Consider the following 25,695-nt stretch of genomic DNA (forward strand, 5'->3'; position numbering starts at 1 on the left):
GTATGCAATACATGTGGGCATGATGATGAAGTGACAAGTTCATCTTAACCAATCTTCAGATCGTTGTTGAGGGACAAAGGCAGGAGAAAAAATGTTGCTTATGGCCAGGGCCGGCGAGTGTCTATGTGGAAGGCAGTTGGGAATGTGGTGTGGGCAGGCTGGGAACCAGAAAGGGGATCTGTTAAATTGGCTAAGAGCATTGGGTGTTATGTGTAGTGTACCAGGAAGCCATTGTCTTTGTTCAACCCACTACTGATGGATTGAAGTTTGTGAATATATTGTAATTCAGCTGTTTCTCCTTCCAATCTCTTTTCTTCAAGGATATTGTCCTGAGGTCAGGAATAGAATGCCCAGGAAGACTGAAGTGTTCAGCAGCAGGCTTTTGTGTATTTCCATTCCTAATATCTATTTTATGTCCATTTATCCTCTGGCACAGAGACTGGCCTGTTTCCCCAATTTACAGTGCTGAAGGGCATCATTGCAACAGGATGCCATATATCACAGAGAATGAGGAAGTGAAAGTGCCTCTAATATTGTGGGTTATGTGATTAGGTCCTGTGATGACATTTCCAGAGGAGATGTGTGGACAGAGTTGACATCTGGGTTTGCAGCAAAGTCTTGTGCCCATCTCCCCATCTGTGTTGTACATCCTCTCATAAGTAAGTGTTTGAGATTGGAAGGCTGTCTGTAGGCCAGTAAAGGCCTACCACAAAAAGCCTTTGAGAGGGTACCATTATTGTCCAAAATAAGTTCTAGTTCAGTGATAATACATCTGAATGGTATCAATTGGGAGCTATATATGACCACTAATGGGTTTCTGTAATTTCCTGTTTTCAGTCTGTAATGTAATAAAGCTGAACTGTAATAGATTGGTCCTGGGTACAAGTTTTGCCTTGTTAATTTGTTTCTTGACTTTCATTTTCTTTACTGATATTCTTTACAGCTATTTCTCTAATTTCTACCTCAAGGCTAAGGATGTGATTCTTGTTTATCCAACCTTACTCTTAGGTGGCATGAGACAGCTACCTCAGGCAGGAGATTTGGGGTGTGTCGTGAAATTGCAATAAATGTTTATTTAATGAAATGATTATTGTATTTGTACTTCCAGGAATGGGAAGAGCTACTTGTGAGATTTTCTGCCTCAGGTGCCAAACCTGGCTCAAGCACTAACCTCCTTGACTTCGGACGTAATGTAGCATCTGATGCTTTGCCTAATGTTTGAGGCTAGACCAGATTCCTGGCACTTCATATTTTTAGGAGCAACTAGTGGTGTAGAAAGGATGGCACTTCTTCCTGTGCTTTATTTCCTGACTTTGTAAAGCCCCCTCCCCCTCGCCCACACATAGCTACAACTTAGCAATACATGGTTATTTGGCATCATTTCCAAATATTATTCCAGATATTATTATCCAAACCTCTGGTGATAGACTGGAAATTTCTAGCAAACTGTAACTCAAAAGAACATACACTCCCCATTTCCCTTTTAAATTTATTTGCTCCACAATGGAAAAACCTCCATTCACCCTAGTAAACAACATAGTGTTCTGGCAGACTCCCACACTTTTTGCTATTGGCATTTTTGATGTCAGATTGATGCCCACTGGTCACAGGATATTCCCTCAAATTTAGGCTCCATATAATTCAATCAAAATGAATTCCTGGATTTGTCAATGTATAGTTTTCAGAGCCTGTGAAAGTTACTTCTCACCTACAATTCCCAGAATCCCCCAGCCTAGACAGCTTGTTGGTTGAGTACAAAAAGTAACTTTTCTGAGTTGTACTGGTTTTCCTGAATTTATAACTGCCGTAAACGCAAAGAAAGAGACACAGAAAAATTAGTTTTTTTTTAATATTGGAAAAGGTAACTATGTTGAAATATATAGAAATATATAGACCAGCTGATGATATATTCATTCTGAAACTGTACTTCCCTATTGCATAGACTCATAGAATCATAGAGTTGGAAGAGACCACAAGGGCCATCCAGTCCAAGGTTGAAGTTTTCCAACATTTCCAAGAGCACTGGCAAACTACCAGCCTGCAGGAAGGGAAAAGCATGCATTACAATAGCAGTGCTTCATGCTTAGGTCCTATAGCAGAGGGCACAACAGGTCAGCCCTTGAGAGTTTAGTGCCATCACCTGCATGCTCTTCCAGTGGCCAGTCCTCCCCTCTTCTGCATTATGTTGACTCATTTTTGTGGGTTTGGCTGTTTTAATCTGGATTCAACTGTGTAGGAAGAAATACACAGGGCAGGAATTGTAGTCACACTGCTGCATATACGGCAAGGGCTGATTTGTGCCTCTTTCATTTTGCAAGTTTGAATTTTGAGAGACAGTCTGCTACAACCTATTACTAGGAAAGCGTTGTTAAGCATATCTGCCTCCCTTCTCCATCAGTTTACCTTTATGTGCTACTCCAATTCCTCATTTATCTCAGGTACAGATTTTGGTTCTTGTTGGATGATTGCAAACAAAAGTTTGAGATGGGGTCATGGGAGAGAGCCAGGAAAATACTTGGTTAGCAGGTGTTGTCTTGTATAATTTATGTCAGTCTGTTATTCATTTATTTTCTCTGGTGGCTTAAAATATTTATATACCCTTTTCACCAGATTTGGTTCTAGGGCAGTTTTTTAAATTAAAAGAAAGGAAACACAGAAACAATAAAACCAAACAACTGTAGGATGTTAATTATATCAGATATCACCTAGGTGCAAAGTGTCCCTCTACCACATTTCATTGTTTATCGTGTCTTCTTCTCTTTCTCCATATGTTATAAGGCTAGGGGGTGGTAGCTTGGAAGAAGTCTCACCTGGGCAAATAGGTTAGACAAGTGGTTCTCAAATGGTGGGGTGGGACCCAGGGAGAGCATGCTAAGTTGTTCAAGGGGCCCCTGATCCCCCCTCCTCCTCCTAAACTCTGTATGTAGAATTTACACATTTGTATTGCTAATTGCCTTCAAGTTGACCTCAACTCATGGTGACTCTGTGAATGAGACGTCTCCAAGGCCCGCTATCCTCTACCTCTCTGCTCAGGTCCATGGTCTCCCTGATTGAGTTTATCCATCTGGCTTATGGTCTTCCTCTCTTTCTGCTTCCCTCCACCTTCCCCACCATCATTGTCTTTTCTAGTGAGTCATGCCTTCTCATAGAATCATAGAGTTGGAAGAGACCACAAGGGCCATCCAGTCCAACCCACTGCCATGCAAGGAATCTATATCAAAGCATCCCCGACAGATGGCCATCCAGCCTCTGCTTAAAGACTTCTAAGGAAGGAGACTCCACTATACTCCGAGGGAATTTGTTCCACTGTCGAACAGCCCTGTCAGGAAGTTCCTCCTAATGTTGAGGTGGAATCTATTTTCCTGCAGCTTGCATCCATTGCTCCGGTTCCTGTTCTCTGGAGCAGCAGAAAACAAGCTTGCTCTATCCTCAATATGACATCCCTTCAAATATTTAAACTGGGCTATCATATCACCTCTTAAGCCTTCTTTTCCCCAGGCTAAACATCCCCAGCTTCTTAAGTCGTTCCTCATAGGACATGGTTTCCAGACCCTTCACCATTTTAGTAGCCCTCCTTTGGACACGCTCGTTTCTCAATGTCCTTTTTGAATTGTGGTGTCCAGAACTGGACACAATATTCCAGGTGGGCCTGACCAGAGCAGAATAGAGTGGCACTATTACTTCTCTTGATCTAGACCAGCGGTTCCCAACCTTTGTTGGGCCGCGACCCCCATTGGGGATGAAAGTCCCGTCCACGGCCTCCCTGATCGGTTGGGAGGCCGGGAAGGGGCGGGACTTTTGGCCTCCTACAAGCCCCAGCGGGCTTTGCGGCCTGTAGTCCTGCCCCTTCCCGGCCTCCCAACCAATTAGGGAGGCCGCAGAGGGAAAAGGGGCAGGACTTCCTGCTGCAAAGCCCGTTGGGGCTTGCAGTCCTGTCCCCTTCTCCCCGCGGTTGCTTGGCAGCCGCGGGGAAGAGGCAACCCCCCCGTCCCTTCCTCCCCGCGGGTGTCTGCACCCATGGGAAGGGAGGAGGAGGGCCCCCATCCCTTCCTTCCCGCGGGTTTCTGCATCCGTGGGAAGTAAGGGAGGAGGAGGAAGGGCCCCCTGTCCCTTCCTTCCCGCGGGTGCTGGTGCCAGCGCCGGCACTTGCAGGGAGAAGGGAAAGGAGGGAGCCTCGCCCCTTCCCCTTTTCCCTGCGCGATGCCTGCTCCAGCGCTGGCACCCGCAGGGAGAAGGGGAGGGGGAGGCAGGGGGGATTCCCAACCTGGCGACGCCCAAGAAAGGGTCACGTGACCCCCAGTTTGGGAACCTTTGATCTAGACACTATACACTATACTAGCTTCAGTTTGGTCATCTTGGATCCAGGGTGAGTTCAGACTTGATCTGTTCTGGGATCCATTTGTCTTTTTAGCTGTCTATGGTATCCTTTGCACTCTTCTCCAGCACCACATCCTAAATGAATTTTCTTCTTACCCGCTTTCTTCATATCCAGCTCTCACATCTGTGCATGTAATAGGGCAGGGGTAGGCAACCTGCGGCCCGCGGGCCGAATGCGGCCCGGCGAGGCCTTGGGACCGGCCCCAGCCCAGTCCTGCCGCCGATTGCTGCTGGGGCCTTTGGAGGGCAATTGTCTATAGAAGCCTCAGAAACATGCATTTATATTAACATTTTTTAAAAAATCAGCAAATTTTTCGCATGTCCTCCATTTTTTTAAAAAAAGTGTCTTCCATTTGAAAATTTTGTCCTACATTTGTCCTGGTTTATTTATATATTTAATTTTTTTAAAAAATTACTTAATTATTTATTTTTTGGCTTTGGCCCCCCAGTTGTCTGAGGGACAGCAACCCGGCCCCCGGCTCAAAAAGGTTGCCTACCCCTGTAATAGGGGATGCAATGGCTTGGAGGAGTCTGACTTTAGTATTCCTTTGCCAATCTTTTCTCTTTAGGATTTTGCCTATTCTTTCATAGCTGCCCTTCCCATTCCTAGTCTTCTGGTTTCTTGACTGCACTGTCCATTCTGATCAATGTTTGATTCAAAATATGGGGAAAATTAACTATTTCAATTTCCTCATTGTCTAGGTTGAATTTATGTAAATCTTCCATGGTCATTACTTTTGTTTTCTAACATTAGGCTTGCCTTTTCATTTTTTGCTTTGACTTTCTTTAGTGATTGTTCCAAGTCAGTGATGCTTTCTGGTAGTAGTATGGTGTCATCTGCATATCTTAGATGGTTGATGCTTTTTCCTGTGTGCAATCTTCCTTTTTCTGTGTCTAATGCTGTTCTATATGTGATATTTTTCGCATACAAGTACACATATGTTGAGTTAAATCTTGAATTCACTTAAATAAAATGGTTCTAATTTGAATGCTATTCCCTTATAAAATGTTAAAATATGAATATACATGAATATGCAAATGGAAATATGCACACTAAATAAGAAAAATATTTTTATTTATATACTCCATTGAGGGGGGCTTGTGATGATTGTCCATATGCAGATGCAAACAGGGTGCCTAAGGGTAAAAGGTACTGGATTAAACTTTACTCATGCAGAGTTTGTCCTCCACACCCACAGATTCTTTATCCATGGATTCAACCATCCAAGGCACTGTAAAATGCAGGTCGTTCAAGAAAAATGTAGGACATGACCCAATAAAAGCTAAAAAAAGCTCCTATAAATGTAAACCCATGTTTCTTAGTCATGTTCAAAATGAAGGACATTTCAAAATGGTTGAAATGTAAGACATGTCCTGGGAAAGGAGGACATCTGGTCAGCCTCAGGGTGAGCAGCCCTCTTTCTTTCCAAGACATGTCCTACATTTAAACCTCCTGTCTGGGACTGGGAGGCATTTCCAAATCCCCCCCCCCCCCCCCAATTTTCAGCATGACTACTGAAGCATGAGTATTTTCTGGGTTGCTCTAGCTTTTATTGGGCAATGTTCTACATTTTTTTCTTGAACATCCTACATTTCACGGTGCCTTGTTCTCCTTTGTGGTTGGGACAGGGTCAGCAGAGGTCTTCATTTTCCAGGGCATACCCTACATGTCAACTGTCCAGGAGGAATTAAAAAATGTCCTCCATTTTGAGCACGACTGATATAGTAGCCCTGTTTAAATACTTGAAGGGATGTCATATTGAGGAGGGAGCAAGCTTGTTTTCTGCTGCTCCAGAGACTAGGACCCAGAACAATGGATGCAAGCTCCAGGAAAAGAGATTCCAGCTCAACATTAGGAAGAACTTCCTGACAGTAAGGGCTGTTAGACAGTGGAACACACTCCTTCCTCGGAGTGTAGTGGAATCTCCTTCTTTGGGGGTCTTTAAGCAGAGGCTGGATGGCCATCTGTCGGGGGAGCTTTCACTGAGAGTTCCTGCATGGCAGAATGGCCTTGGACTGGACGGCCCTTGCGCTTTCTTCCACATTTTGCGATGCCATCGTGTTTAATAGGACTTGAGCATCCACGGATTTTGTTATCCGCGGGAGCGGAATCCTGGAACCAAACCCCATTAGATACCAAGGACCCACCGTTCAGTATGTATAAGTGAGGGCAGTGGAAAGGAGGGGGCGAGGAGGAATTTGTGGACGGTCCCTTAGCGCCCGAGTGGCGCCTTGCCGGAGGGGGCGGAGTTTGGAGAGAGTCCCTGCCTGGCCCCCTCCTTGAGGCCCCGCCCACTCCCCTCCAGCCTTTGGTTCTCGCCCAGAAGAAGGGAAACGCGGAGGGAAAGGAGAAGGTTCTTATTTGTTGCTTCTCGTGCGCCGCCGGCGGACGGCCCCTCATTCATGGCGCCGGCAAGGAAGGGGTCGACGGAGGGAGTGAGCGACTGAGGGAGGAGCCGCTGCTGCCGCCGCCTCTTCTCCGTCGCCGAGCCAGCCTCCGCCTCGGTCGGCACCCTCGCCACTCTCCTCCTCCTCTGGACCACCGCGGCGGGAGCGAGGAGGGGCCGGCCGACCATGCGGTGGACGCGGAGCCCTCTGAGGCCCTGGCGGCTTCCCCGGCGCTCGCTGGTGGCCGCCTTGTTCCTCTTCTCCCTCTCCTCCTCCTTCCTCTACTTCGTCTATGTGGCGCCCGGCATCGGTGAGGAAAAGCGGGATCCGCGGGTGGGTCGGGCACCTTCATGCGAACCAGGTCCAGAGCGCACCGCAGCGCCAGGGAATTGTGGGAGTTGTAGTTTTGTCCGTCGTCTCGGAGAAGGTTAGGATGTCTCCGCAGGACTACACTTCCCAGAACCCTCTAGCCTTGAGCAAAGGCAGCCTCGAAAGGGATTATTTCTTCGCCACTCAAGAAATAACCCAGTTTGGTGCCGCTTTAACTCGTTGTCTGGCTCAAGGCTATGGAATTCTGGGAGTTGGAGTTTGTTGTCCCCACCACAAACTCCAACTCCCAGAATTCCATAGGGAAGAGTCAGACAACGAGTTAAAGCGCTGCCAAACCGGGTCATTCCCCCAGTATGGATGCAGCCCTTCATGGCGAAGGGAGGCGCGGAAGGCGAGAGGAAACTCCCCCTCAGTCGTCGCTTCTGCTTTCCTTCAGCTCTGAGGGGAGAAAAGGGGAGGGCGCGCGCCCGCCAGGCCGCTCGGAGACGCGTGTGCGCATGCGCGGGCGGGCGGGCGCCTTCAGTTTGGGGGGGTACGAGGGCCCTTTTTGCCCCCTCCCCTTTTTTCCTCCTCGCTAACGGTCGAAAGCGGGGGGAGGGGCGGCTGAGCGCCTTTGAAGGGAATGAGGTTTTGTTTTTGTGCGGAGAAGAGAGAGAGAGAGAGAGAGAGCTGCTGCGCGGAGGCCCCGAAACCGCCCCCTCCCTCCCTGCCTCCGTTGCCGCAGCCTTGGCGCGTCTCTCCCAAACACGCATCTGATATGTGCGTTAGAAGAGACATCTCTGTCTGTCTGTCTGTCAGGAATAGACTCTTCTGGGACATGGCCTTACAGCCCGAAAACACCCACAAAGCCCTCCCTCTCTTCTCCCCTTGAAAATCATCGCCAAGCCCAAAGGGAGGCGGCGGCGGCGACAAGCCTCGCCTCCCGCGTCCCTCTCTTCTTCGCCTGACTCCCCCGAATTATCCATGTAGAAAGGTGGAAACTTCGAGAGAAAGAGAGGTGTTGCTGAGGCGATGCCTGCCTTCTCTTCCTTCCTTCCTTCCTTCCGCCTTTTCCCGCCCTCAGCTCTGAGAAGCCCCTTCGTCATCCATTCTAAGAACCCGAGAAGCCTGGCCTCCATTCGCTTCCCTTCCAGCGAAAAGCAGCCCCCCCCCCCCATATAAACAATAGCAATAATAAGCCAGAATGAATGGCCTTTATGTCGGACATCTTTCAGAGCTCCACAGCTGTGATAAGAATACATGGCTTTTCATGTCAGGCATCTCAAAGCTCCACAGTAGCTGTGTTTTTGTGGCTCTGGCCATGTTCTGGAAGAGTTTCGCTGGCATTTGCAGCCGGCGTCTTTGGAGATGGCATTCTCTGAAGATGCCAGTCACAGACGCTGGCAAAACGTCAAGGACAAACTCTAACAGAACATGGCCACATAGTCTGCAAAACCCCATAAAAATGTATGGATGCCGGCCATGAAAGCCTTCGACTTCACAATCGCAATCATAATAAGAATAAATTGCTTTTGTTTCGGACATCTCTTCTGTAGCATGCCTGCACTGCCCCTCTGGATAGGATGGATAGATAGATATAAACATGGATGTTAACAGGGTTGTGAAGACCCTTGTTGGGTTAGGCTTGTTCACTTGTTGGAAATGTTCGTTCATTTGGGGTTCTGCATACATTTCTATGGCTGTAGATACAGTTGTGATCACTCCCTAATGTTAGCAGCAGCACTGTTAGGCAGGTTTCATTCATTTTAGGTTCTACGTCAATTTCCATGCCTCTGGGCACAGGTGTGATAGCTACTTAACCTGAGTGCCAGGGCTGTTAGGCAGGAACTTTGAGTCCTATGTTCATTTCTATGGCTGTAGGTACAAGTACAACAGCTCCCCAGCAGCAGCAGCAGCAGCAGCAGCAGCAGCACTGTCAGGCAGGGATTTTCATCCATTTGGGGTTTTACACAAATGTCATTTACATACAATTTACACACGGTTTCTATTTCTGTGGATACAGGTGTGATGGCTTCCTAACACCAGCAGCGGTGCTTGTTAGGCAGGGATTTTCATTTGTTTGGGGGTTTTACATAAATGTCTTTTACATAAATGTCTAATTCTGCAGATACAGCTATCATTGCTCCTTAATACCAGCAGGACAAATTCTTCCTAAATTGTAATCTCTGCCTTCCCCAGCCTCCCCCATTTCTCTCCTTTGACTAATTCATGGTGATATCCTCTCTAGTTCTGTCTACAGTACAGAGGAGGGAGAAATTGGGTACATACATGGCAGGTTATGGTGTGTTATGGTGTGTGTGAACAGCTATAAATGTCCTTCCCTCACCCCATGCAATTGTGCAGACTGTATGGATAAAATTGTTTTGTTTGCAGCGATCACTTTGATAGGAAGAACATAAGATCTGTTGCAAGCAATTCTCAATTGAGCATTTAAAAGCCCACAGTGAAAACAGGTACCTATATGGATCCTGCAGCTGGTCACTACCAGAATGGTCAAATGCTGTACGATGATAGTTAAAAACAGTTAATAACCAGTAATCCTGGCTACTCCTTCCTTGCTCTAAACTCTCAGTTACCAGTATTCTGTAGTTAGGTTTTGGGAATTGGAATACAGCGGTCCCTCCGCATTCTCTGGGGCACAGGACCCCTCTGGAAGTGGAAAAACTGCACATGAAAAAATAACGTAGTGAACACCTCTCTAGGAATATTTGGGTCCTCCACTACAACTTTGTGGTTAACATCTGTTGGACATTGACCATAGAATTGTGCTGGAGGACCTACGAATGCTTAGGAAGGCAGTGGCAAACCACCTCTGAGTATTTGTTGCCTAAGAAAACCCAGTGAAATCCATGGGGCCATCATACCTTGAAAGGCAGCTTGAAGGCACATAGTTTCCTTTTGTTGAAATGAACTTCATAAGACTATAGCAGACTGGAGGTTCTTTAGTTATTTTGTCTCTTTTGCTCTTCCAGCCAAAAGGTGTGTTTTGGAAGACAATAAAGCCAGAGCCAGTGGGGTATAGTGGTTTGGGTGTTAGACTATGACTCTGGAGATCAGAGTTCATTTCTTTGCTCAGGCCTGGAAGTCCATTGGGAGACCTTGGGTAAGTCACAGATTCTCAGCACCAGAAACCCCCGTGATAGTTTTGCTTTAGGGTCTGCCAAAATTGAGGTTGATTTAAGGCGTACAACCAAGAACAAGGTCAGTGGCAAGCACAGATTTTCCAGTTGACGGGCAGAGATATCCACAATGATTGGATCCATGGCTGTGAAACTTTAAAAATCGATTCCTTTAATGGAGCTGGTGCTCTGTACCTATAAATTGGATCCATGGCTGTGTATGAAATAAATAAACACATTAACTGTAACTTTGAAGGAAGTCTCATTTCTGTCATAAATGGTTCATCCTAATATTTGACAGAGATCCAGTCTTCCTTTCACACTGAATGTTGCTTTCCAAACTCTCTTGTTGCACAGATGAAGTGAATGGATGCTGGAAAGAAGACTACCAGCAGTGTCTTTAGGAACATTAAAAAGTAACTTAACTGTATCAGGCAGGCAGACTTAAAGTAGCGCTGAAATAAATGAAGCATGTGAGAAGGAAAAACACAAAAGAAGATGGTCCTTAAAATCTGAATTAGAATTGTTAGAAGTAATTTGGATTAAATCTAGGTTTATAATAGCTTGCCCAACTGCTAGACTGATTTTTTTCCCTGTAGCATCATAATATGGTTCAGTTTACATATGATATGGTTTCCTTTGAGATATGTTTACCATTGAGCTCCTTCCATTCAATTTTTCTTAAATAATTAAAAATGATTATGATGGTGAAAGTGAATTGTAGATTCTTTGTATAGCAACTGTGCTAAGAAATGTAGCCAGTCTTGTCAGAGGCATTTGCGTGGACATAAAATGTGATGACTGATGATTTTCACTTAGCAGCTTGCTCTGATAAGCACAGAAAGCTGAAATATTACCAAGAAAAGCTTAAGAGCCATGCCTCTGCTGTTCGGTTTTCTGTTCCAAAGGATGACATTCTGTAGCTAATGGAATGGGAAAGCTTTATTTTTGTGTAGCAGATGATAATGAACAAATACGAAATGGATACAATAATATTTATTACTGTTTACAGAGAAGTGTGTTGGTAATGCAGTGAAAATGAAAATGTAGTGAAATGAAAATGAAACAGTTTTGTGACACTTCAAAGAGATAACAGCTATAGTTGTACCACTGTAGGCATTTGAGTTCTGAGTTGGATAGACAAACTCAGTAATAGAGTTTAGTAGAGTCAGATGGTCACATCATATGCTGTCAAAAGATAACATTACTTTTAGAACAAAAGTCAACAGGGGGATATGATGTATGTATGTAAAACAGGGCTTAACCAAGGAAAATGGAGCCCTGGTGGCGCAGTGGTTAAATGCCTGTACTGCAGCCATTCACTCAAAACCACAAGGTTGCGAGTTCAAGACCAGCAAAAGGGCCCAAGCTCGACTCAGGCTTGCATCCTTCCGAGGTCGCTAAAATGAGTACCCAGACTGTTGGGGGCAAATTAGCTTACTTACTAATTAGCTTACTTGCTGTTCACCGCTATGATCCTTGGAATAGCGGTATATAAATAAAACTAATTAATTAATTAATTAAAAATGCATTCCAAAGCCCTTGTATTGTGTTTTGGTTGATGCTCAGCAACCCTGCCATTTCTGTAAGTCCACTTAGTGAGGAAATGAAGGAGGCTTATAGTAGTCTTGATGGGCTCTTGGCTTTATGGAGAAAACCAGGGGAAAGGCCCTTTTTGGAGATCCTGGAGAACCGTTTCAAGTCAGAACAGAGTATATTATGTTAGTGTGTGTGTGTGTGTGTGTGTTTGTGTTAGGCAGTTTCTATGTCCAGTCTAGAATATCTTTGAAAAGTGTCTTTCCATTTGGAATTACTTACTATTCCTGGTCTTGTATTACTCATTTTGTTTTTAAAAATGAATGCTGTATGTTTTCCTGAGAACGTTTTGCTACAGCTATGGGCTGCAAATACAATAAATAAATAAACCTGCTCTCTCCAGGTCCCCTTTTGTGCATCTGCTCTCAGCCTGTGGCACATTGAATTTTGGGTCATTTAGCTTCATTGGCGAGAGGTAGATCAGTTGGGGATTGACTTATTCAGCTGTCTCTCTTGGCTCTTGATCATACATGTATATCACTTGTGATTATTAATATTTCAAATTAATTATCATCTTTGAACTGTGAAAGTGAAGTGAGCACAGCATGCAAAATATATGCAGTTTCTGTCTGTGAATGCAGCATATACATCAGCACAAATTATTTTTGTAGTTTGAGATCTTTGCTATTCAGGCATTATGTATGTATTTGAAATGAGTATGTGAAGATGAGAGGTGGAGTACATGAACACTGTCTTCTGTCACTGGCTCCATTAGGTGAGGGCAGTCTGAAGATAAAAGCCTCCACTGTCTCTAGGCTGTCTATGAGTGGAGGTTAGCACTTTCTTCCTTCTCACATACCATATTTATTTAATGACATGTATAATGACTGTAAGATTGAATGAACAGGAGGTTATAACACTTTCTCAGTCAGGACACATGGGCTTGCTCTGAGAAATGAAACTACTCATACTTTCATTAGCACCATGCTGTAAACTTCCATTCCTAACAGATTTACTTCCCAGGGTCTTACTAGACAAAGAGTGGTCAATTGAATACACCAAACAGCATTCTCTGGACTAGCCAATATTTCTGCTAAGCAGAACAAACTTATTGTCTCATTGTGAAAGTGTAAAGCCAAGCTGGGAGATTTTTCAACACTAGTATGATATTCCTGCACATAAACATTTCACATATCAACACCCCAGCTGTCAAAATATGGTTTATAGGATACCAACACTTTTTATTCTGTTAATTTTTTTCACACACGCAAACACACATATGCAAAGTATTACTATGGGGATTAAAAATAATTATTTAGCATTGCTGCCTGATGTGGAAATCCTGTAAACATTTATCTGGGAATAATTCCTATTCAGATCACCAGGATTGACTTCTGAATAAGTATATATAGAATTGCACTGTTAAATGTTTTTTCCATTCCAATTTTTAGAATGCTTTCTGCAGCTGTACAGGTTGAAAACAGAAGGTTTTTTAAAAAATCAGAGGGGGTTGTCATAGGTTTCCAAGAAAAGTTGAATAGACAACATAACACAAATTGGCAAGAGTCTTTTGTCCAACTTTCTGGTTGTTGTGGTGGTTGTTGTTGTTGTTGTTGTTGTTGTTGTTGTTGTTGTTGTTGTGTGCCTTCAAAACAATCTGAATAATAGCAGAACCTAAGGCAAAACTATCATGGGGTTTTCTGGGACTGAGAATCTGTGACCTACCTAAGGTCACCCACTGGATTTCCATGGCTGAGCGAGGAAATGAACCCTGATCTCCAGAGTCATAGTCCAACACCCAAACCACTACATCACACTGTTTCTGACTTTACTGTGTTCCGAACCATAGCTTTTGACTGGAAACCCAGTCCAGCTGCACAGGTATGCTTCTGTATATGAAAGCCAATTGCTAATTTGTATGCCTAATTTACATGTTTTAACTTTTATACACACTCAGGACAGTTAAGCAGAAGTTGGAATTATCATAATATATACCAGTAATAAAATTGCAAAACAACAACATTAGAGCAAAGACAAATGAAGGCAGCAGATAAAATGTATCTACAACAAAAAACAAGTGCCTCCCTAAATAAGTACTATTAGGTGTGGTTTTTTTTTTTGTTGTTTTTTTTTGCCTCTCAGGGCAGAGAATTCAGATAACATGAAAGCCTCTTTTTCTTATAAATTATGCCTCCACTATCATTTGGAGGTAGAAAAGATTTTCGGATGTTGAAACGACGTTCAGTCCTGGAAAAGGATTGGTTTAACGTGTTTCACGGTGTGAGGGAATTCTACAGCATTTTCTTCTGTATTTTTGATACTATTTCAGTACTGACAAGCAAAAAATTTGACAGTTCATCTCTCAACAGCTGCCTCTTCAGCCAGAGTCCAGTAGTCTTTCAAGAGATACAGTACTTGGAAACATTTAAAATAAGTAAACCCTTTGAAAGTCTGTGTGGAGGTTCATTGTGAGAACTAAGTTGGAAATCACTCCAACCATAAAAAGTAATGGGCATTCAAAAATAAAGCAGAAATATATGTGCCTGTAGAATTAATAAAAATACAGCTGAAATTACGACCAAATGTCAGATTCATGCAATTGCATCTGTAGTTGACCAAAGAGATTCCCGCATACATTGCTGTGGCTGTGAATGCTGAACTGATTTATGAATTTGACATTTACTGCAGGTTTCTTCCTTGCATGCAAAATTTCTGGATTGGCTTATTTTCAGTGTTTCCCATGATGAAAGTGTGGGATCATCAAGAAAAAAAATTGATCACCAGGATTTCCGGTCTTAGATGAAAATAAGGAAAAAAGACAGGCACAGGCAATTCAGCTTTCATTGTTCAGGTATAAGGATGGTGCTAAAAGTTAAAACCAGCAACCGAGGTCAGCCTGCATCAAACTTCATGATGTGTGTTCAGAGATACAAAAGATTCTGATAAAGGGAGTTGTTTTATTGTTATAGTAATAGAGTACAGAAAAGAAAACAGCCATTTTCTCTCCCATGTTGCTAAAAAGGTAGAGGTAATAAGAACTCTTGTCTGCTGAGCTGTATCTTCTCAGGGAGGCTTTCCTAGCAGTGGTCCTCCAGGCATTTTGGGCTTCAGCTCCAAGAGGGGCTCCAGTCATCTTGGTCTCCTCCTGGGGACCTAAGTCCAAAACACCTGGCAGACCAAGTTTGGGAGCCACTGCACTATGGTGAGCTGAAAGGAGCAGTTGTGATTGCATTTCAAAACCACATAAATACAGCTATCTAATCTTTTGTGGTTGTTTCATATAGGTTGTCCATAGTATAAACAGCTCAAGCAGCTTTAGTATTAACTATAGTTGGTTTCAGAGTAAAATCATGGAAACCAACAGAACTTAATCAGTTATGTTAAGTATGACCAGGGCTGTGTTTGCACTGCAGAAATAATCCAAGTTGACACTGTTTTAACTGCTGTAGGTTCCTAGGATTGGTAGTTCATTGTGGCATCAGAGCTCTCAGACAGAGAAGGCTCAATGTCTCACAAAACTATACATCCCAGAATCCCATAGCATTGAGCCATGGCAGTTAAAGTGGTGTCATACTGGATTATTTGTGCAGTGTCGATGCATCCTAAGTCTGGTTCTAGCCCAGTGTTTCCCATTATAGTACCTCTGTATTGTGGTTATTTAAAATGTCATTCTCCATAACACTTTTCCCACTACAAGAGCATGCTTTGAAATTCCAAGTATAGAACGTGTAGAAATAAATGACAGTATCTAGGCATATTTGGTTCAAAAGGAATCATGTTTCAGAGTTGCTCAGTTTTTTTTCCTGTCCTTCAGATGTATTTAAGAGTTGTCTTGTACATTTATGATTGTTGACAGGATCTAGGGCTGCTGCCACACTGCAGAATTAATACAGATTGACACTGCTTTAAATGTCATAGGTGCAGTCTATGGAATCCTGGGATTTGTAGTTTGTTGTGCAGCAGAGGTCTGAGAAGAGAAACTACAAATCTCAAAATTCCATAGCATTGAGCAATGACAGTTAAAGTGGTATCAAACTACATTAATTCTGCAGCGTAGATGCAGTCAAATTATGTTAACTGTTGAATAATGCAAACTGTAGTGCTGGTCCTTAAACAGAATATCAGTTTGCCCTATAACTCCTCATCCTTAATTATTGCTTATAAAACAAAGAAGCAATGATAACATGTAATTCTGTTCAGCTTTTCCTTCCAAACTAATCTCTAAACAAAGGGAGTAGCTCACTGGCATTCATGAGACAGACGAAATAGCCTTTTCTGGTGCTAGTCCAAGCTTTCATAGGAAATCATTAAATCTTGCAACTTGCTTTCATTACAGTAACATTTAATAAACAATATACTGTAAAACCTCTCTTGGTGACATATGAACATGTATAGAGAGATTGGGACATTTTTTTGGCTGGTGGGGCACTTGCTTTTTTTTTAACATCAAAGGAAATTGAGAGCTTCTTTAAAAATACCAAAGGGCTCTGTTTGCTTGTCCTATTTATATTGGGGAGCTAAGTATGCATCTCTCTGATGTTTGTCACACTATACTCTTATAGTGCTACTATTCCACTTTGACTCCTCTAGCTGCCTCCTGTTGCATTCTGGGATTGGCAGTTTTAAGGAGGGGTATTTAGAATTCTCAGGCAGAGAAGTTCTCTGTGGAATAGTAGCACTTTAAGAGTATAGTGTGATAAACACCTCTCATTCATAATCTTGTTCTTCCTTGGGAAAAGCCATTGATCCTTGTTAAAATATCTACACAGGAACAATGCACAGGAACAGTAGTATATCATTGTACTGGTTAACATTTCAGGCACTAGAATACAAAAAGAATTCCAAGTTTGTATTTTCCTCTTTTACTCTGTGTTGGTTTATGCTGAGCATAAAAAGATTGAGAAATATATTATATTCAGACAAAGCTGTCATATAAAGTGATATATTCCCAAATGCTCACCTTAGAGATGTCTTTATCCATGGCTTTTCATGTATATAAAATAAAATAAAAAACGTGTGGTTATATCATTAACCCCAGGACTCGTTGGAGTCGCTGACAGTGGTTGTTGGACCCCAGCAGTTGCGCTGACAGAAATTGCTGCAGAAATCTTCTTCAGTGTTATCCTCTTTCTCTTGAGAAGGAAGATGACACTAAAGGAGATTTGTGCAGCATCTGTGGCAAGTCCAGTCTGGCAGTGGTGTCCAACTTGCCCTCCTTCTGCTGTCCATCACCTTTCCTGCCAACACTTCTAGCCCATACCCACCTTGGCATCATGACTCCTGTGCCTTACTTCCAGCATGACAATGCCACATCTCCTTTGTCGGTCTACAAGCTTTCCCCCTGCACTTTGTACGACAATGACATCTCTAGTTCATTCATCCTAGGAGGTGCGTCAATGGCATGGGAGTGAGGTGTAGGCATCATGGTGCCAAGGTGGGAAAGGGCTGTTAGCAAGAAAGGAGATGGAGAGGAGGAGATGGTTTCACCAGCAGCCCACCCAGCCCTTGAGCAATTTCTTGTGCCTCCTTTGAATCCTCCCTTGACACGTGCATTCTGCATTTTGATAATCACTGATGTGGAGGATGCATAATCTTTAAAAAAAATGCATTAAAATTAGATCTGTAGTTCTCCAAATCCCAAAATGAAATTAAAATTTAATTATATTACATCCGATAAGCCAGTTTTATTTAATATACTTTACTTAATTTGTAAAAATCACAGTTTGTGTTGCATTTTTTGTTTGGTTTTTCCAAAATTGGGACTTTGCTTTTCTTTTGAAAGAGTACTCAGTCTGAGAAAGAGAGAGATTTCTTGGGTCTAGTAAAAATGGCTGATAACTAATATGTGTGTGTCCCATTTCCTGGCAGACTCAACCGTATTCTAGGTTTCTTCTGTGCTACCATGAGTAGAAAATGAGTATCTAGATTCTATTCTGGATTCTGATTTTGAGGTTTATATGCATTGTGGCAAATTGCTGTGCACATGTCTAGAGCATCTAGTAAATAGATATTGAATTTGATAGTGGAGTCTTGTGAATTGTTTTGTGTAATGTTGTAAAGAAAGATGTGACATGATTTGGCAATGGACTGATTTTTTTTGGGTGGGGGGAGAAGAGCAAAGCTGTACCTCATCAAAGTGTGACTGAATAAAAAGACCAGGGCTGTTTAGCAAAGGTGAATTTAGTCCTAAACATACCCCAGAGGAGATTCAAGTAGCAATATTAGACACAGTTGGAGATGTGAAATTGGATGTAGGCTGAAAGATTGTAGTAGGCAGGTAGAACTTGGAATTATATATAGGTGGCACACAAATCCATGCAAAGTGATGAGACTGTCTGAGGGCAAATGATTAAAACAGCAGTAGAACAGTACTACTCATAAATTGGTGGTCCATGGTGATCTACATGTCCATGGAAGGTTTCCAGAAGAAGAAACAGTGGTATCCACTGGACATGAATATGATACTGCTGTCTTGAACATCTGGAAAAAAGTGCAGGTCCTCCTCACATCAGATAGTCTGAGGAGCACTGCAGTAGAGGGCCAAGTGCAGAATCTTGAGTCACACTAGCACAGATGAGGAAAGTAAAGGAAAGGTGTGGTTTCCCTATGGAGGCATTGAAAGAACAGTTGGGTAGGAAGTAAACAATCTGAAATCAAAATTACAGAGTCCTAGAACATAAAGGGAGTAGACAAGGCTTACCAACCTTTATCAGGAGCAGGAGAGAATAGTCAAAGGGAATGAAGAGAAATAGAGGCCTTCAGATTTGGCAGGGAAGAGGTTGTCAATCTTTTTTTATGAGGGTAGTTTTAGTGAGGTACAAAGAATGAGGGAAGATCACCAAAAACTAACAATGGGCCCAAACAGACAGGCCAAAATAAAGCTGCTTCGGGTCATTTTGGAGGTATGCTGTTTAAATGATGCATGCGTCCTAAGAGGCCAGAAGCCGCACCAAAGCCACTCTCCTATCCTAAGGACTGGAGTGTGGCTTTGGTGCAGCTACTGGCCTCTTAAGATGCATGTGTCATTTAAACAGCATACCTCCAAAGTGATCCGAAGCAGCTTTATTTTGGCCTGTCTGTTCAGGCCCAACGTATCAAAAAGAGTAGTTTACAATAATATCCAAAATCCACAAAACAACAATACCACTATGGGGCAAATCAAAATGCATGATGAAAGCTTTCAAAGCTCCATTGGCTGCTTCATCTGGCAAATGTATTAAAAGTCATACGGGAGGGAAATATGACAGTGTTAGAGTCATAGGCCTACATTTTGTCAAGATGCTGCAGTCAGTTAAGATGGTATGGAGGGATATCCATGCAGGCAGAGGCCATTCCTTTTGCCCATGTGGGCTTTGGGAGACAAAGAATCTTACAGTCCAGGAAGAAACACAAAAGACACTTCCTTGGAGTTTCAGGTTGCCTCTGTAGGATGAGAGAAAGCTTGAAACAGCAGGAGAAAGCCGCATGGTTCATGACAATAAAGGAAAGGATGGAAATTGGTCAATAATTGGGAAAGGAGGATGGATTGTACCGTGTTTACTTATTCATTTATAAGAATGTGGACATAGTGGCATATTTGAATACTGAAGGGAAGGTGTGAGAGCTGTGAAAGAGGCTGATCATATGGTGAAAATGGGAGGGGGATTGGCATAAGAGATAGCAACTAGAAATTTTATCTTGTGAGCCACCTTGGGTTCCTTGGCATAAAAAGGAAACAAACAAACAAACAAATGTTTTTGGGTGTCTGCAGCCCTTTCACCACCACAGCAACAATCACTTTCTTTTACTGAAAGACATGCTCTAGATACTTAAAGCATTTTACCTCTCTTGGAGTGGGAGTCTTCTTGATAGAGAGTTTAATTTCAGAATGGCATCCCAGAGTAATTTTTAGCCAAAAGATTGAAATGAGGGAGTGGGAGTGCTAGAAGGCCCAAGGTCCACATGTAATTTTGCCACAGACTGTACATTTCCTGTGGGTCCCATGACTCTCACTTTTACCTTAGTTATTTGTGAGAGAAACTAATTATACACAACTGATGGTTTGTAACTACTTACTTCGAAGCCCTAGAAGATAACAAACAGAAGGATTGAGTCAGGATTGAGAATGAAAGGGGGCATATTTTTTGCAGAGGGTTAGTCAGATGTGTCAAGAACTAATTATTGGAATGAATTAGAGGTGTAAACTGTAGAATTTAATTGAAATCACAGCAAGGAAAGAAAAAAAGAGGCAAGGATAATTCTCTTGAGAAAACTAGTTAATCGAAGGAATAAAGGTCAAGGAAGACAAACAATGGAGATTGTGGTGTGGGTAGATAGTGAGCAACACAGAGAGATAAAAGGTATTTCACAGCAGAGGAGTTGGACACAAAGCTATTCTTGGGGAAGACAACTCAAGAGAGTGTCTTAGAATTTATCCAAGTTAAACATGGAAGGGAGAGGCTAGGAAGAGGCGATGAGAAGCAGACCAGAGGAATGATTAGTATAAATAATTAAATCACCAAGGAGAGCAGTGGGGGAGTTGTCAGAAAAAATGTAGAGCCATCACCAGCATCTGAGATGGAGTAAAAGAGGGAGGGAGTAGTGGACTATAATATGTATGTATAACATGCAAAGGCAACATAGAGATACAGAGTGAAAGAAAATTTAAAACAGTGTACTTTAAAGGAAGAGAAGCTGTGAAATGTTGGATAGACAGAAGATGGACTGTTAGAACCTGGGAAGATTTAAATGCAGAGTTGCTCCTCTGTACAGAGAAGGGCTCTTCTATTCATTGTAGACTCCTCAATGGAGGGAAGAGGTGGGACAGCACTTTTCACCAATTGCCCCTTCCCACTGCAGCCCTCAACACTTATCTGCTGTGCTGTTCAGAAAGGTCCAACCTTAAGGAGAAATAGAAGCTACCAGATAAAATTGCTAAAATAATTTATCTTCTTTTCTTCTTCCCGTGTGAAGGGAGCTCTGTTGAGAATGAATCAGGATTTGACCCTTTGCAAAGCTATACAGAACAAAAACCTGATGATGCTTAATTTAGTGAGATCCTTGCAAACAGTGTTTTAGTATACTTTTTGATGTGTCCTCACATATAGAACTATCCAAAATGTTACAACTACTACAAAGGGTAAAATCCCAGGGGAGTGAATTTTCCCTTTCCCTTTCTAGTTCTCACATTATTCTGGGTGATATTTCATTCTGATACTCTTCTCTTCTCAAAAGTACTAGACCAGTTCAGCCAGTTGAAGCATGAAAAAAATTCATAAATTAAATCCAAAAGGCATTGCCCAGTGGGTGAGACTCGTGGCGGGAAAGAAGCACCACCTTGTGATTGTAACTACTGCATTCTTACTGGAAAGGTCTAACCAAGTATTCTTAGAACTGCAATTGCCAGCCAGACCTGCATCACCTTATTAATCATAGTCAAAAAAACTCTTGGTTCTCTGCTTGTCATCTGATTTTCTGATCAATTTTCATGTTAGTGGTTTGCTGTCTCCAGTCTTTTTCCTCCTTACATTTCTTTCTCTTCACCTAAGGTGAGTTCATCCAGTTAATTCAGTGAAATATTCCTTATTGTGTTTAACAGTTGTGATTACCCAGTTATTGCTCTGTTGCAACAGACAAAAAACCCTATATATCAAATGTTCTGAATTGCACAGCTGTTAAAACTAAAGGGATATCACACCAAGGTACTGTAAAACCTCATTGCAACATTTTTTCCAACAGGACTTGAATGCATTGTGTTCAGTTGCAATATGGTGTCTCAGTCTAGCATGTGTCAGATTCAAGTGGCAACTCCCCCACTGCTCTCCTTGGCTACGGATCTCAAGAATTTAGCTATATCTCATTGCACACTGGTTAGGCATTCTTGTGAATAAGTCTGGAAGTACTGAAGCAAACAGGTTGGTTACTAAATACTAATTGTCCTGAACACTAATATTATTTGTGATCAGTAATTCTAATTCAGGCAAAGAAGCCAAATGTGGTTATGAATAATATCAAATAAAAGTGTAAGTAACCAAAAGAGCAAATAAATTTTGGGGTCTGATTACTGATGTCTAGCTAGACAAGCTATCTGAGGCTGAATTTATTGTGTTATTGAAATGCTATCTCCCCCCCCCCCCCCCCAGCTTATGGAGGTTGCAACTAGATGTTACAGTAATAACTAAAAATATAATGTGACACATTTGTAGCTTCCCCTAAATTTTGTTGATTTGAGACATGCATGGGTGGGAAACATGAATGTAGCATATTATCACATTCCATTAAAATTTCATTTAAATTGTCATTAACATTTTACGGGAGGAAAGAGTGCAAGGAAACATGGGATAGCTGTTTTGTTTGCAGTCTGTTGTCTTGTATGTCTATTTTCAATATAACTTGCCTCATATACGCAATTTGAAATGGCACAGAGAGAAGAAACAAAAACATCCATAGTATTTGTATACTGCACCATTCACCATCTGACACATTAAAAAGATGTCCATCTTTGTACAGTAATAAAATTACAGTGCTACCTCGGGTTACGAAATTAATTCGTTCCGCGGCTCTGTTCGTAACCCGATACATTTCGCAACCCGAAAAGGCTTTCCGTTAGCGCTGGAAAGCCGCTAGCCGCGCTTCGCATTTGAATTTCGCGCCGAAACGCGCCGAAATGAATTTCGTAACCCGAAAAATAGTTCGTAACCCGGAACAGTTTTTTCCAATCTAACTTTTTCGTACCCCGGAAATTTCGTAACGCGATCAATTCGTATCCCGGGGTACCACTGTATAGTGTTTTTAAAAGTTCAGGCTTATAAATGATCATTTGTTCATGATGAATATGTCAGGCAACAGGTGGGAAAACATTACTAGAACCATTTGTATTGTCCTTTAGGCCACACTGACTGACATAAATATGCTTATGCAGGTGGACTCTTAATATTTTCACAGGTAGGTCAGATTTGAGTAATTCCTTGGAAGGATTTAGTTAGTTTGATTTTTGTAGGGGAAAGTGAATTCTTTCTGCGTATCAGTAGAACATTGTATTTGAGAAAAGAATTTTGATTTTCCAGCGATGGAGAGAAGGCATCCTTGATGTGTGGGTTAGACCCTGTGGCTTGCTCTAGGTCAGGCAGGAAGTAGACAAAACTTTAGAGGCGTGTCCACAGGATAGGACTAACCCCCAAAGCAAGCTTCAGTTTCGTTTCTGCCTCTGCTCTGGTCAGACGCATTCAGATCAGCTCTACCTTCATGTTCCTGTTCACCCTCTCCAGCGTTGATTTCTGAGATTCTCCTACCACCACAACCGTTAGCAATACAAAGCCCTTCCATTTGGCCTCTCATCAGCTCCTTGGGTTTTTACAAAGATCATGATATCGCTGGTGGCCCATTGGAGACTACAGGGAATCCACGTCCATCCTTATTTGGACGACATCTTAATTCACTCACCGTCACTCCAACAAGGCCGTCAGGATGTCCATCTGATCCTATCCTCATTGACAAGACATGGTTTTCTGGTCAATCGTGGGAAGAGCCACCTAGAGTCTTGCCAACATATTCTCCACCTAGGGGCGATCATCGATACCCTACACGGCAAGGTATACCTCTCACCAGAAAGAATAAACAAACTTTGTCAGACCATCAACCTCGTGTCCCGCTCTCACTCGACAAACCTTTTGCTCCTGGCGAGATTACAAGGCTTAATGATATCAACGATAGACTGCACAACCTGGGCCAGATTTCACTCAAGGCCTCTCCAGTGGTTTCTCCTTCCTCATCAAAAACACATATCGTCAAAGATCAACAAACGACTGATACTCCCTCACAGACGCTCCCTCCTCTGGTGGAATTCTCCCAATCTCAAAACAGGTCGACCACTCTGGCCTCCTCAAGAACTACAACTGACGACAGAGGCCAGTCTGCGGGGCTGGGGAGCCACACTCAACAACTATACACAGGGAAGATGGTCCGTCCAAGAACAAAGCCACAACATAAATCTCCTAGAACTCAGAGCGGTGCGCCTGGCTCTTCTACAATTCTCATCCTTGGTCAAAGGACAACCAGTGTTGATTCGGACAGACAACATGTCAACAAAAGCCCACATAAATCGACAAGGAGGCACAAGATCAAAGTCTCTAATGAGCGAGACAGAGCTTCTCTTCAAGTGGTCACAAACAAATCTCCTCTCGATAAGATCAGAACACATCAAGGGGACTCTAAATATGAGAGCCGACTGGCTCAGCAGACAGCACATAGACCAGTCAGAGTGGCAGCTACATCCTGAAGTCTTTCACATGGTGACACACAAGCTCGGAACTCCCCTGGTAGATCTCTTCGCATCATCCATAAACAATCAACTGCCACGCTTCTTCTCTCGGTTCCTAACTCAAGGAGCGGAACAAATGGACGCTCTACATGCCCCATGGCCAGACAGGACACTATATGCCTTCCCTGCAACGTCCATGATCAACAAGTGCCTAAAAAAGGCAAGAAAAGAAAGAGCGACAATAATACTAATAGCCCCATACTGGCCAAGAAGACCATGGTTCTCAGAGATCCTGACAATGGCTCAAGAGTCTCTCAAGCTTCCGCTTCGCCCAGACCTTCTATCCCAGGGTCAGTTTCACCATCCAGATCCGGCCTGGCTCAACCTTCACGCTTGGAGGTTGAATGCCAAAATATGAAAAAAGAAGGGCTCACGTCTAGGGTGATAGACACCATTATCAATGCTAGACGACCTTCCACCATACGAATATACGAATATTCTTTCAGATCATTTGCCTGTTGGTGTAAGCTAAACAAACTTAACCCACTCAAGGCATCTGTGAGCTCTCTACTTTCTTACCTCCAAGAAGGACTTGATAAAAGTCTTAAGACCAACACTCTCAAAAGACAGGTCTCTGCCATCACTTCTGCCTTTCCTCAAAAACACGCTAACAAACTGTCCAACAACTACTATGTCAGAAGGTTTCTTCAAGCAGCCACTCTCACCCGACCTCCCACAGTACACAGATACCCTAACTGGGACCTACACAAGGTACTTTCGGCTCTTACCAAAGCTCCGTTTGAACCACTAAAAGACATAGACTTAAAATTTACCTGGAAGGTTCTATTCCTCACAGCCATCACCTCAGCCAAGAGAGTCTCAGAACTTGGTGCCCTGTCCATACGCAAAGAGCTCTGCATGTTCAGAGAAGACTCTGTGTTGCTAAGACTAGATTCAACTTTTATAACCAAGATAAACTCTACATTCCACAGGCCCAAGATATCATCCTACCCTCTTTTTGCCCTCAACCCAAAAAAGATTTGGATAAGACCTGGCATACACTGGATGTTTGAAGGGCTCTCTGCACTTATATTAATAGAACTAAAAGGTTCCGTTTGACTGACAGCCTTTTTGTCTCATTCCACAAAAATTCCATGGGCAAAAAGGTGTCCGTTTCTACACTTTCTTGATGGATCAGGTCCTGCATATCCATGTGTTATATAGATTCTGCAAAGCCTCTTCCTGGAACTGTTTTCGCACATTCTACGCGTAGTGCTTCAACCTCAGCGGCACTCTCCACTAATGCCTCTCTAGAAGAGATCTGCAGGGCAGCTACATGGTCCTCGACATCTACCTTTGTCCGACATTACCGCCTGGACTCCTTCCAGTCATCTGAGGTGGCTTTTGGAAGGAGGGTACTACAGGCCATAGTACCTCATTAACTCAATCTCCTTCTACCCACCCTTATTTTTTGGGAGCTATGCCATATCCCACACATCAAGGATGCCTTCTCTCCATCCCTGGAAAAATAAACATTGGCTTACCTGGTGAGATGTTTGTTTTAAGCAATGGAGACGAAGGCATCCTCCCCTCCCTCTGATTAGTCTTGATCTCCTGGCACCCAGGTTTGAGGTCAGCCATTAGTGTTTTTTCTCGTCCCGTTGGACGTTTACAGTTTTTTGGTTATTGGGCCTTTTTTAGATGCCC

General features: G+C 43.0%; 1 protein-coding gene across 3 annotated transcripts in view; it reads left to right on the forward strand.

Moving 5' to 3' along the window:
* The window catches only part of B4GALT5 (beta-1,4-galactosyltransferase 5), a 108,731-nt gene that overhangs the window by 31,958 nt on the left and 51,078 nt on the right, over positions 1-25,695 (forward strand). For 2 of the 3 annotated variants that reach the window (XR_016280385.1, XM_089513849.1), the window contains exon 1: positions 6,691-7,075. The exons of the other annotated variant lie outside the window; for it this stretch is intronic. Coding sequence is in view for 1 of the 2 variants with exons in the window: in XM_089513849.1 (XP_089369975.1) it covers positions 6,952-7,075 (124 nt within the window). In the remaining variant the exon portion in view is untranslated. Of the gene's footprint in view, positions 1-6,690; positions 7,076-25,695 lie in introns of those variants that run through there. 3 annotated transcript variants of the gene reach the window in all.

Source organism: Sceloporus occidentalis, unplaced genomic scaffold, assembly GCF_023333645.1.
Source record: "Sceloporus occidentalis isolate IW3139 unplaced genomic scaffold, rSceOcc1.0.p SCAF_3, whole genome shotgun sequence".
NCBI lineage: Eukaryota > Metazoa > Chordata > Lepidosauria > Squamata > Phrynosomatidae > Sceloporus > Sceloporus occidentalis.